The sequence below is a fragment of the Acomys russatus genome, chromosome 19, assembly GCF_903995435.1.
Source record: "Acomys russatus chromosome 19, mAcoRus1.1, whole genome shotgun sequence".
Lineage (NCBI taxonomy): Eukaryota > Metazoa > Chordata > Mammalia > Rodentia > Muridae > Acomys > Acomys russatus.
Window position 1 is genome coordinate 12109454 of NC_067155.1, and position 13681 is coordinate 12123134.

Sequence of the window (13681 nt, forward strand, 5' to 3'; positions counted from 1 at the left end):
AACCCTGTCTCAAAAAAAAAAAAAAAAAAAAACTAAATAAATAAATAACATGTAGACTAAGCTGCCCTCAAACTCAGAGATCCACCTACCTCAACCTCCCGAGTTCTGGGATTCAAGACATTTGCCACCATAACAGACTTATTATTTTCTATGTTTATGAGCGCTTACCTTAATGTATGGTTATGAACCATGGTGGTGTGTGCAGTACCTATGGAGGCCGGGAGGGGACATCATTGTGTTGGGAACTGAACCCTGGTACCCTTGTCCTCTGCAAGGGTGGATAGTGGTCCCAGCCACTGAACTGTCTCTCCAGCCCTTGTTTTGTTTTGGGGTTTTTTGGGTTTGTTGTTGTTGTTTTTGTTTTTCGAGATAGGGTTTCTCTGTATAGCATTGGCTGTCCTGGACTCACTTTGTATACCAGGCTGGCCTTGAACTCACAGCGATCTGCCTGCCTCTACCTCCCGAGTACTCAGATTAAAGGCACGTGCCACCACGTCTGGCTTGTTTTGTTTTTGGAGACAAGGTCTTAATATGTATCCCTAGCTGGCCTGGAACTCTCTGCTTAGACAAGGCTGACCTCACACTCCAGAGTTCTGTCTATACCTTCAAACAACTGGGCTGTACAGGCTTGGGTCGCTAAGCATGCTTATTGCATTATAAGTGCTCTTTATATATGAGAGATGTGAGGTCATTGTCCGTTGTACTATTTAATATATTCTATTTGCTGTGTGAGTATGTATATGTGTGTGGGTCCCAGGGATTGAAGTCAGGCTTGGTGGCCAATGTCTACCCACTGAGCCATCTTTCCAGGCCCAGTCAATCCTTTTTATCTCAATATTTGTTGACAGCTTTATTTTGTTTGTTTGTTTGGTTGGTTGGTTGTTGGTTGAGACTTAGTCGCCTATATCCTAGGCTGGTCTTGAACTTGCCATCTAGTCCAAGAGGACCTTGAATTCCTGCTCTCCCTCCTCCACCTCCCCAGTGCTAAGATGGAACCCTGGGCTTTGAGCATGCTGCCTAGGCCCTCACTCCATGCGTGGCGTCCACTCACCGTAGACTTCTACCCTCCAACGGTCCCTGGTGTGCTCTGAGTCTCAGCCCTTCTTGGAAAGGCCTCCCCTCTGGGTGGGACTCCCTTTGCTCTGGGACGTTTCTGTTGGCTGCAAGGCATCCTGTGCTGTACTTTGCTGCTGCTCTGAGTCCTCCCGACCCCCAGCACTGAGCCTGGGTTCGCTGGGCGGGCTGGGAGAGGGGACAGAGGCCGCCTGAGGCAGCCACATCCCAACTGCGTGGAAGAGGAAGCGGAGTTCTCTCAGCAACCAAATCAGATTCTCTCACTGGTCTTCCATTTCATAGTCTCTCTCTCTCTCCCTCCCTCTCTCTCTCCCTCCTTCCCTCCCTCCCTCCCTCTCTCCCTCCCACTCTCCCTCTCTCTCTCTCTCTCTCCCTCCTTTGCCTCTCTGTCTCTCTCTGTCTCTCTTTCTCCTTTCTCTGCAGATTTCTGTCCTGGGGCTCTTGCCTGCCCCACCTCTAAGCACTGGACCCAATTCTTTGCCTCAGGAGCTTTAGGCATCATCACCACACTTCCAGGTAGGTATCTTTAAGTCCTGAGCTCAGCAGGGCATGGTGACACAGGCTTGTAAGCCCAGCACCCAGGAGGAAGAGGTATAGGGATTAGCTCAAGGCTAGCTTCAGCTACATAATGAGTTTGGGGCTAGCCTGGGATACATAAGATCGTGTCTTAAAAATGAAACAAGAGGTGCCATGTGTGGTCCTGTATGCCCTTAATCCCAGCACTCGGGAGACAGGTGGAGCTCAGTGACTAGCCTGGTCTACATAGTGAGTTCCTGGCCAACCAGGGCTACATAGGGAGACGCTGTCTCAAAAACAAAATGAAATAAAAAACATACAAAATTAAAACAAAACTTGGGCTGAAGAGATGGCTCAGAGGTTAAGAGCACTGGCTGCTTTTCCAGAGGTCCTGAGTTCAATTTCCAGCAACCACATGGTGGCTCACAACCATCTGTAATGGGATCTGGGGCCCTCTTCTGTCTTGTAGGCAGAGTACTGTATACATAATAAATAAATAAATCTTTAAAAAAAAAAAAAAGAATGTAACATTAAGTGCAATAATTATAAAAAAAAATTAAAACAAAACAAAAGAAACCCCTAGACAGTCTGAGCTAGGGTGAAACCCTGTCTCATAAAACCAAACAAGCGTCTAGGGAACATGGCTCAGTCAATAGAGTGCTTGCCTAACATGCACACAGCCCTGGGTTCAATTCCCGGCACCACAAAACCCAGAAGTTCAAGGTCATCTTGGGCACAACAAAGTAAAGTCCAAGCTTTGAATTTGTTTAAGCTTTGTACCCTACCTAAGTGGGTAACTAAATAAATATAATAAAACCCTTCCGGTGGGTGTCATTGTTGCTCCTGTTTTACAGAGTAGCAAACTGAGAGTCAAAGATACAATAATTTGCCTAAATCCTCATGTTAGTAACTATGGAATCAGATTTCCGACCTAAGCAAATAAACTACTTCTTTACCTCAAGGCCAGCGGTTCTCAACCTGTTGGTTGCGGGCCACTTCAGGGGTCCTAGGACCCTTTCACAGGGGTTGCAGATATCAGATATTTACATTATGATCCATTTTTTAAAAAATTATTTATTATGTATACTGTGTTCCATATGCATGTATGCCTGCATACCACAAGAGGGCACCAAATCTAATGGGTGATTGTGAGCCACCATGTGGTTGCTGGGATTTGAACTCTGAACCTTTGGAAGAGCAGCAGGTGCTCTTAACCTCTGTGCCATCTCTCCAGCCCCTACATTACAGTTCATAACAGTAGCAGAATTACAGTTACGAAGTAGCAATGAAATAATTTTATGGTTGGAGGTCACCACAGCAAGAGGAGCTATATTAAAGGGTCACACCATAAGGAAAGTTGAGAACCCCTGGCCTGGACAGAGCTGGATACATTTGATATATAAACCCATGTCTTGCTTACATTATTTGTTGGTTGTTTTGCCTTGTATTATAGGATTTATTTATTCGTTTTTTTTTTTTTGTTTTGTTTTGTTTTGTTTTGTTTTTTAAGATGCCATCTCTCCTGGACAGTGGTTGCACATGCCTTTAATCCCAGCACTTGGGAGGTAGATCTCTGAGTTCGAGGCCAGCCTGGTCTACAAAGGGAGTGCAGGACAGCCAGAGAAATTCTGTCTCAAAAAAAAAAGAAAAGTAAAAGAAAAAAGAAAAGACAAAACAAAAGACAGGATCTCACTGTAGCCCATGCTAGCCTAGCACTCATGTAGTCCAGGCTGGCCTTGACTTGCCTCAGCCTCTATAGTGCTAGGGTTATAGCTGTGCCTCGCCACGCCTGGCTTATATTATAGCTTTTTAAATGGAAAGTGTTTTTTTGTTTTGTTTTGGTTCTTGGTTTTTCGAGACAGGGTTTCTCTGTGTAGCCTTGGCTGTCCTGGACTCACATTGTAGACCAGGCTGGCCTCGAACTCACAGCGATCCACCTGCCTCTGCTTGGCAAATGGTAAATTTTAAAAAAATACTTTCTAAAAATTAAATTTAGTACGTGTATGTGGGGTGGGGGGAAAGGTGCGTGTCACATGTGGAGATGAGTTGCAGAAATTGCTTCTCTCCTTCCGCCATGTGGCTTCCTGGGATTGAGCTCAGGTCCTCCAGTTTAGCGGCAAGCTCCTCCTCATGCTTACCTTGCCAACTGAAGGGGGTTTTGCTGTTGTTGGTTATTGTTTTGTTTTGTTTTGTTTTTGAGACAGGGTCTTACGGTTCAGCTCTGGCTGTTGTGGAGCTCACGCTGTAGACCAGGCTGGCCTTGAACCCACTGAGATGCTGGGGCTGTGGTGGCACAGGCCTTTAATCCCAGCACTCGGGAGGCAGAGGGCAGGTGGATCGCTGTGAGTTTGAGGCCAGCCTGGTCTACAAAGCAAGTACAGGACAGCCAAGGCTACACAGAGAAACCCTTTCTAGAAAAACCAAACAAAAAACAAAAGACAAAACAATCCGAAACAAGCCTGGCCTGGTGGTGCATGCCTTTAATCCCAGCACTTGAGAGGCAGAGGTAGGCGGATTAGTGTGAGTTCGAGGCTAGCCTAGTCTACAAAGCAAGTCCAGGACACCCAAGGCTATACAGACTCGAAAAAAACAAAAACAAGCCAAAACAAAACAAACCAAAACACCGGGAAACCAAAAACTCACTGAGGTATACCTGCCTCTGCCTCTCAAGTGCTGGGACTAAAGGCGTGAGCTAGCACATCAGGCCTCAAAATGGCTTTAAAATCTACCACACGAAGTGTCTTGGGAACCCCTGCTGCTTCCTCATTATGGTTCTAAGCTCGATCCTCTTGCCCCTCCTCACAGTAACTGGGCTTTTGTGGGGTTCTAGATCAAGCTCTTAACTCTTGAGAGTAAGTGGGTCTACGTTTCTGGGATTCCTTAATGACTCCCTCGCCTCGGCAGCATCCTTAGGGAAGCTGGGGAAAGCCTGAGTGGGGCTCGGAGGTGTGGACTGCAGGCCTCTCTCCTGCCTCTCCCACCGGCCCCGCCCCCTCTCAATGGCCCCGCCCCCTCTGCTCAGATCCTGGTGGCGCTGAGACACCTGCACTTCAAGAACATCGTCCACTGTGACCTGAAACCGGAGAACGTGTTGCTCGCATCGGCCGATCCATTCCCTCAGGTCCGTGATGTCCCCTCCCCTCCTAGACTGGGGCAAGTCCCGACAGCAGTGGGGTGGGTAATGATGCCTAGATGCAGGTGAGCTTCACACCCTGGGTAACATGGCTTCATAACGTAGGTGCTTGGTCTCTCACCCTGACTGCATCCTGGGGCTGCAAAAGTACTAGCTACATGGTGTTGGGCACCTTCCCTGCTGTTATGTTTTAAGACAATTTAGTGGTACCGCTGGCCTTCACGGTCCATAGCCTAGCTAGAACAAGGAAAGAAGGGCAACAAGAAATACGTGCATCCCTTTCCTTCACTGAGGTAGTAGGGAAAGTGCCCCACATCATGTCCCTCACATCCCATCAGCCTTCGTCACCTAGGGATAGAACCTAGGGCCCTGCTTATTCTAGGCCTGTGCTCTACCACTGAGCCACGCCCCCAGCCCCTCACTGGATGATTCTAGGCAGGGGCTCTACCACTGAGCCACGCCCCTCAGCCCCTCACTGGGGGATTCTAGGCAGGGGCTCTACACTGAGCCACGCCCCCAGCCCCTCACTGGATGATTCTAGGCAGGGGCTCTACCACTGAGCCACGCCCCCAGCCCCTCACTGGGGGATTCTAGGCAGGGGCTCTACCACTGAGTCATGCCCCCAGCCCCTCACTGGATGATTCTAGGCAGGGGCTCTACCACTGACCCACACCCCCAGCCCCTCACTGGGGGATTCTAGGCAGGGGCTCTACCACTGAGTCACGCCCCCAGCCCCTCACTGGGGGATTCTAGGCAGGGGCTCTACCACTGAGCCACACCCCCAGCCCCTCACTGGAGGATTCTAGGCAGGGGCTCTACCACTGAGCCACGCCCCCAGCCCCTCACTGGGGGATTCTAGGCAGGGGCTCTACCACTGAGCCACGCCCCCAGCCCCTCACTGGGGGATTCCAGGCAGGGGCTCTACCACTGAGCCACGCCCCTAGCCCCTCATTGGGGGATTCTAGGCAGGGGCTCTACCAAAATCCAACCCTTTTAAAGTTTTAATAAAACCTCTTTCGTGCTCAGGATTTCTTTTTCTTAATCTATGTTTGTCCTACATTAAAAATGAATAAATGTGCCGGGATAATGGCTCATGTCTTTAATCCCAGCTCTTGAGAGGCAGTTCAATGCCAGCCTGGTTTACAGAGTGAGTTCCAGGACAGCCAGGCCTACACAGAGAAACCCTGTCTCAAAAAAACAAAACAAAAAGTAAATAAATTAGATTGCTTAGGCGGAGGTGTTTAGGCATCTGCACCCCTTGAACTCAGTCTGTTGTCCAGGCTAGCCTTTGAACCTTTGCCTCCCTAAAAGCTGAGATTACATGCCTGTACCAACAGGTCCTGCATGCCTGGGCCCTGTTAATCCCCAGAAAGTCCGAGAAGTTAACCTATTCCAGTATGGAGGAATCAGGGCCCTTGTTGGAAATCATGGACTCATTCTGACTGCACAGGCTTCTAGAATGTTGCCTGTGTTCCCTCTTTCAGTCCATACACCCACGTGTCCTGTAGGGACCATCAACAAAGGGGCATGTGGAAGCTGTGGCCCATCCTAGGAGCCAGCCAGCCATAAGCATCATTTAGTAAAAATGTTTTCATACTGGGCATAGTCCAGTGAGCAACTGCCTATGGATTAACACATGCTGTCCTCAGACAGCTGAGACGGGTGCTGCTATGTTCTTCCTTGTGTTAGACATGTGGAAACTGAGGCACAGGGAGGGGAATTCACTTTCCTGAGGTCACTCAGTATCGTTTGGAATACCGAGGTGGCAGTGGTGTGGGTGTTCTGTGGCGTGTCGGAAGTGACGTCATCGACCCTCGCACCCTTCACCCGTCCCCGTTGCAGGTGAAGCTGTGTGACTTCGGCTTCGCTCGCATCATCGGCGAGAAGTCCTTCCGGCGCTCGGTGGTGGGCACTCCCGCCTACCTGGCACCCGAGGTGCTGCTCAACCAGGGCTACAACCGCTCGCTGGACATGTGGTCCGTGGGCGTGATCATGTACGTCAGCCTCAGTGGCACGTTCCCCTTCAACGAGGATGAGGACATCAATGACCAGATCCAGAACGCAGCCTTTATGTACCCAGCCAGCCCCTGGAGCCACATCTCCTCTGGAGGTGAGCCGTGTTGGACGTACTAGGAAGCCAGAGGGTCAGAGAAGAAGCCGGGCCTCGGACGTCATGTGGGAGAGGTGGGGACTGAAAGCAGGCATGACAGCGCAGCAGGGTGAGGCCACACCTATAGTATGTGAAACTGTAGGGGAGTTGGGGCACAGCTGGGCCTGGGTGGGTGGGACTATAGCGTGGTGCGGGTGGACCAGAGTCAAAATGTGGGTGGGGCTGAAAGAGGAGGAGGAGTCACAGAGGCTGTGAGCTATGTGAGTGGGGGAGAATTATGGGTAGGAACCCTCAAGGGACAGGTGTCTTGGAGGAAGACCCAGGGGGTGACATGGTGGCTTGAGACTCTGGGACAAGTACAGTACCCAGGGTACTGGGTAGACTCAGGGCTTTTTTTTTTTTTTTCCTTTCCCTTTTTTGTTGTTAATTTATTTCTCACATGTATGGCTATTTTGCCTGGATGTATGTATGTGCATCTTGTGTGTGCCTGGTGCTCCTAAAGGCCAGAAAAGGGTATTCGATAATCTGCTGAAACTAAGGTTATAGGCAGTTGAGAGCCTCCATGTAGGTGCTGGGAGCCTAACCCTAATCCTTTGCAAGAGCATCTGGTAGCTGCTCTGAACCATTGAGCCATCTCTCTGGCCCCGAGCCAGGTGTCTTTGTGTTGTTTTTGTTTTACAGCAGTAGGAATTGAGCCCAGAGCCTTATGTGCGATACATTAAGTACTCTTAACTAAACTGAATCCCCAGCCCCTTTCGTTTGCATGTTAGTTTGAGTCAGGGGCTGGAGGTGGGGGGAGGAGGTGAGGGGTGGGGTCTCACTAAATTGCCCAGACTGGCCTTGAACTCATTTTGACCATAGTATATGGTCCTTGGAACTCCTGACAAAGGCACCTGGGGCTTTGTGGGTGAGATACAGCTTGTCTGTGAAGGGCTCTGAGAGGAATGGGACCGGAAGAGGCCAGAGTGGCCTGCAGGGGGTGCAGGGGTGGGTATAGATTCCCCTGTAGACAATGGCTGGAGCCTAACTCTATGAATGGAGCAGAGATGAGCCTGTAGCTTGGAAATGTGTCCAGAGCCAAGGGCAGCCCAGCCTAGGGGTGTGGCTGTGGGGTGGTCCAGCAAAGAGGTGCTTTCTGGGGTTCCCAAACCTGATGGGGATGGGAGGGAAGGGGAGCCAGGGCCAGGCAGACATTTTGATATTTTCATTAGAGGCCCAACTGTGGCTTTGGGTCTCAGGACAAGTTTGTCGCCTGGCAACTGGGCCTGGGAGATTATAAGCCCTGAGGCATGAAGCTTTGGAGTCAGGTGTGGGGTAGGGCATTCGAGAAGATGAGAGTCAGGGTTGGCCTGCTTGGTTTGCTGTGGGTTTGGCTGGCTTTGAACTATGTAGCTCAAGATGACTCTGTACTCCTGATCATCCTGCCTTCACTTCCTAAATCCTGGGCTTACAGGCTGATGCTAAAAAAGCCTGGGAAGGCGTTTGTTTCCATTGTTCTATACTAAACACAGTATAACAACTATTTACATAACATTTATATTTCTATGTTAGTATTAAAAAATCTATTGTGGGAGTATAGGGCAGTAATAGAGACCCTGCCAAGAATCCTCCCCCCCAGTGAGGGGCTGGGGGTGTGGCTCAGTGGTAGAGCCCCTGCCTAGAATCCCCCAGTGAGGAGCTGGGGGTGTGGCTCAGTGGTAGAGCCCCTGCCTAGAATCCCCCAGTGAGGAGCTGGGGGCGTGGGTCAGTGGTAGAGCCCCTGCCTAGAATCCCCCAGTGAGGAGCTGGGGGCGTGGCTCAGTGGTAGAGCCCCTGCCTAGAATCCCCCAGTGAGGGGCTGGGGGCGTGGCTCAGTGGTAGAGCCCCTGCCTAGAATCCCCCAGTGAGGGGCTGGGGGCGTGACTCAGTGGTAGTTTTCTTGTCAATTATCTGTGAAGTGCTCCGTTCCCTCTATAACAATGTAGCAGGAACACCATTATAAGTTATCTAGGGATGGTTCAAAGCAAGCAGGGAGAATATGCGAAGGCTCTCCACAAATTCTGCTGTTTTCCATAAAGGATTAGAACATCTATGGGGTTCAGTATCCATGGAATCCCTGCAAATACTGCCTCTGGGCTAGCACGGGCCCCCACAATGAAGCCTTGTCCTTCGAGATGTGCTGCCCCTCAGTGGGGCTTTGGCTTGAACAGCTGGCTCTCAATAATCTTCCCTTTCGTAAGGACCCGGCTTCTTTCCCTGGGTCTTCTGCCGGCAGCCGTGGCTTCGGTGTGTGGCAGGACGCCGTTCGCATTTGCCCTTTGTCAATATGACACCGTTGTTTGTTAGCTCCCTGCCGATCACAGCCGTGTCAGGGTTCCATTTGAAATAAATGTTTTCACCTCAAAAGCTGTACTTTAAAAAAATGGAGCTAGAAGGGCTGGACAGACGTCTCAGAGGTTAAGACTGCTTGCAGCTCTTGCAGAGGACCAGAGTTAGGTTCCCAGCATCCGTGTCAGCAGCTCACAACCACCTGTAACTCTAGCTCTTCTGGCCGAAGAGAACACTGCCAGGTTCTTTTTCTTTTTTTTTCCCCTCCCCTCCCCCCTTTTTGATTTTGGAGACACGGTTTCTCTATGGAGCCTTGACTGTCTTGGACTCTTCTTTGTAGACCACGCTGGCCTGGAGATCCGCCTGCCTCTGCCGCCCCAAGTGCTGGGATTACAGGCATGGGCCACCTCTGGCTGTTTTTGTTTTTGTTTTTTTGGTTTGGTTTGGTTTGGTTTTTTGAGACAAGATTTCACTGTGTAGCCTTGGCTATCTTGCACTCGCTTTGCAGACCAGGCTGGCCTTGAACTCATAGCGATCTGCCTGTCTTTTCCTCCTGAGTGCTGGGATTAATGGCGTTCGCCACCACTGGGTCTGCTTTTGTTTGTTTTTTGTTTGTTTGTTTTTGGTTTTTGGTTTCTTGAAACAGGGTTTCTCTGTATAGCCTTGACTGTCCTAGACTCGCTTTGTAAGCCAGGCTGGCCTCGGACTCAGAGCAATCCTCCTGCCTCTATCTCCCAAGTGCTGGGATTAATGGTATGCACCACCACCCGGCTCTTTTTGTTTTTGATACAGTGTGTTACTATGTAACCCTGACTGGCCTTGAACTCGCAGAGATCCTTGTCCTTCTGTCTCCCGAGTGCCGGGATTAAAGACTTACAGTACCACAACCAGTCCAAAAATAACATAATTTTTTTAAAATTTGAAGTGGTCATGCTGGCACATACTTAATGATTCCAGCAATTGCCGGGTGTAGCCCAGGCTAGCCTTGAACTCCGTATTCTCCAACTTCCACCTTCCAAGTGCTGGAATTACCAGTGCAGGTGGGATTTGTAATTTAATGAAGAAAAGCAGGGACAAGTGTTCACCGGGGCCAGTGCTGGAAGTTCGCCTTTGTGGCAGGCAGTGTGGAGCGCCCTGCTGGAAGAGGCAGCCTGTCAGTCCATCAGAGCTTCATCTCTCTCCCCCCCACCCCCACCCCCGCCTCCTGCAGCCATCGACCTCATCAACAACCTGTTGCAGGTGAAGATGCGCAAGCGCTACAGCGTGGACAAGTCTCTCAGCCACCCCTGGTTACAGGTGACGTAGGAGGGGCGGGGCTAGCGAAGGCGGTGGAGCTAGGTCTTTAATTGGCTGGGCGAGTGATTGACTGTCCTATTGCTGCGCTGTGGTTGGGGCTGAGGCTACGCCGCTATTGGCTGGGCAGGTAGCCGGCTGTTGCTGAGATTGTGGTACTCTGCCCAATTTGTGATGCCCAAGCTAACTCAGTTCTTCTCCGCCCAGGAGTACCAGACGTGGCTTGATCTCCGAGAGCTAGAGGGAAAGATGGGCGAACGATACATCACGCACGAGAGCGACGACGCGCGCTGGGATCAGTTTGTGGCAGAGCGCCATGGGATACCTGCGGAAGGGGACCTGGGTGGCGCTCGTCTGCCGCAGGACCACGAGATGCAGGGGCTGGCTGAGCGGATCAGCATCCTCTGAGACCAGTGCTTCCCGCTGGGCTGCTTTCTTTGGAATCCTGCACATCACCGCAGAGTGAATTGTTCTAAGGGAAGCAGCTTCCTGCACAGACTGGATGGGGCAATATGCAGAGAGACCAGGACCCTCTGTCTTTGTGGTCACTGAAATAGACTCTTCCCAGGGGGCCACAGTCTTAGTCTCTGATGCCACCACACTAGAGTCATTAGGTTGTTGCCCACAAGGACTGTATGAAAAGGAGGTTCCAAGGTTGGGGAGAGATGACGGTGGGTAAAAGCGCTTTGCCACCAAGCCTGACAACTTGAGTTTGAGTCCTGGGATGAACCTGTCTGAGAGACTCGACTCCCGCCCGTTGGCCTCTGACCACCACAGGTGCCCACACAAACACATGCAATAAATAAATAGAATTTTTAAAACACGAGGCTCGCACTGGCCACAGTGATGCGTGTTCTCTATTCTCCACACTTGGAGCGGCTGAGGGAGGAGGATTGATTGCTCTTAAGTTCAAGGCTTACAGAGTGCGACCCTGCCTCAAAAAAGACAAGAGTCCTTTTCTGTGCTGGCTCCTGCCTGTAATTTCAGTTCTTGGGAGGCAGAGTCAGAAGGATTAGGGATGGGGCATAGGGTGGCTCACGGTCATCCTTAGGTGAGTGGTGAGTTCCAGGGCAGTCTTGGAGAGGAGTACTCCCTGGAGTAGAATTATGAGAGGAGGCATCTCAGCCGGGTAGTGGTGGCGCACGCTTCTAATCCCAGCACTCTGGAGGCAGAGGCAGGCGGATGGCTGTGAGTTCGAGGCCAGCCTGGTCTACAGAGCGAGTGCAGGACAGCCAGGGCTAACACAGAGAGACCCTGTTTTGAAAAACAAAACAAAAACACCAGTCAATAAGATGGCTCAGGGAGTATACCTGCTTACAAAGAGGGCTGACCTGAGTTCAAGCCCCATCCCAGCCACCTAAGGAGAACTGACTCCTTACCACAGTGCAGCACATGCCCGCAACGCCCCCCCCACAGCAAAATAAAATGTAAGTTCATTATCTTTGAGTACATAGTTTTTATATTTTTGAGACCAGTCCCCTATTTAAAAAAAAAGATTTATTTATTATTATATACACAGTGCTCTGCCTGCTTGCACATCTACATGTCAGAAGAGAGCATTAGATTATGTTATAGATGGCTGTGAGGCACCGTGTCCCCAGTCCCTCTTTCTTTTTTTTTCTTTCTCTTTTTAGAGACAGGCACCTGCCTGGAGATTAGGCTGTCCTCAAACTCAGAGATCAGGTCTCTGCCAAGTGCTGGGAGTAAAAAGGGGTGCTACACAGAGTGCCAGCTAGTGCACTCCTTGTGTGTGTAGCGTGCATGTGTGAAGACAAAAAGATTGCCAGGTGGTGGTTGGACACGCCTTTAATCTCATCACTTGGGAAGCAGAGGCAGGTGCATCTCTGTGAGTTCAAAGCCAGCCTGGTCTACAGATCAAGTTCCAGGACAGGCAAGACTACACAGAGAAACACTGTCTCAGGGGGAAAAATGTTCCTCTATCAGCCTTTACATTATTTTGTTATGTTTAACTTGGGTCAGAGGTTGTGCGATGGCATGCCAACAGAGGTCAGCGATCTCTTTCTCACATGTTCATCTTGAGGCTCAGCACCAAGTTTTCCTACCCACTGAGAGCCATCCAGTCAGCCTATCTAGCCACTTAGCTTTTTTTTCTTTTTTTTTTTTTTGAGACAGGATCCCCTGCTGAGTCAAGCTCATTAATTGGCTAGACTAGCTGTCCATGAAGCTTCAGCACGCCTCCTGTGCCCATCCCTCAGTACTAGAATGGCAAGCGTGGGGACCCATAGATTCGGCCTTTTGCATGGATCCTGTGAATGGGAACCCAGCTCCTCATGTTTTCACTGCAGGCGCACTCTTCCCACTGGGCTGCCGTCTTCCCAGCCTTAGTATTTCCTGTCACAATGACTTCTTGAGGCACCAAAGGTGCTCCTTCACTCTTGTCCTTTTTTTGTCACTGTGCTGAGCAATGCTGGGTACGCAGCAGTGACCATGATACCTGGGTCCCTGCTACCACAGCATAGAGACAGACCTAGTCCTGGGGACAGGGAGGAGCTGGGGGAGGGGTTGGGGAAAGATTATAGGGGAGCCGGAAGCAGCCTGAGAGCGTGGGCAGGCTTGTCCAGGGGACACGTAAGCTTCACCTTGTCCCTGAAGCCATGTGTAGAAGAAATGACCTGAAGGGACTGAGTGTCCCACGTAGTTTGTCTTGTTTTGTGTTTTGGTTGGTTGGTTGGTTGGTGGTTTGTTTTGTTTTGTTTTTGTTTTATTTTGTTTTAAGACAAAAAACTCGGGGCTGGAGAGATGGCTCAGAGGTTAAGAGCACTGGCTGCTCTTCCATAGGTCCTGAGTTCCATTCCCAGCAACCACATGGTGGCTCACAACCATCTATAATGTGATCTGATGCCCTCTTCTGGACTTCAGATGTACACGCAGGCAGAACACAGTAAACATAATAATGTCTTTACAAAAAAAAAAAAAAAGACAAAATCTCTATATAGTCCTGGCAGTCTTGGACCTCACTCTCTAGACCACGCTGGCTTTGAACTCACTATTCACCTGCCTTTGCCTCCCGAGGGCTGGGATTAAAGATGTGTGCACTCATCATGCTGTCCTTTTCCTTTTCAACTTTGGTTCCCTCCCCAGTTGCTTGGTCACCCTGACACTTGGTCCTCTACCCTCCACAGCTAAGAGGAAACCGAGGCTTCATCTGAACACGATCAGCCTTGTACTGGGGGATTGAAACTACAAGGATTCTAGACAAACTTTCTACCACTGAGCCTCATCCCCAG

The 13681-nt window shown here is 50.2% G+C and overlaps 1 protein-coding gene across 1 annotated transcript in view; it reads left to right on the forward strand.

Annotated features, from left to right (window-relative positions):
• The window catches only part of Prkd2 (protein kinase D2), a 30885-nt gene extending 19647 nt beyond the window's left edge, over nucleotides 1-11238 (forward strand). The window contains exons 15-18 of the mRNA XM_051162468.1: nucleotides 4613-4711; nucleotides 6566-6833; nucleotides 10351-10436; nucleotides 10641-11238. Coding sequence (XP_051018425.1) covers nucleotides 4613-4711; nucleotides 6566-6833; nucleotides 10351-10436; nucleotides 10641-10841 — 654 coding nt within the window. The 3' untranslated portion in view covers nucleotides 10842-11238. The remainder of the gene's footprint in view (nucleotides 1-4612; nucleotides 4712-6565; nucleotides 6834-10350; nucleotides 10437-10640) is intronic.
• Nucleotides 11239-13681: the final 2443 nt, after the last annotated feature.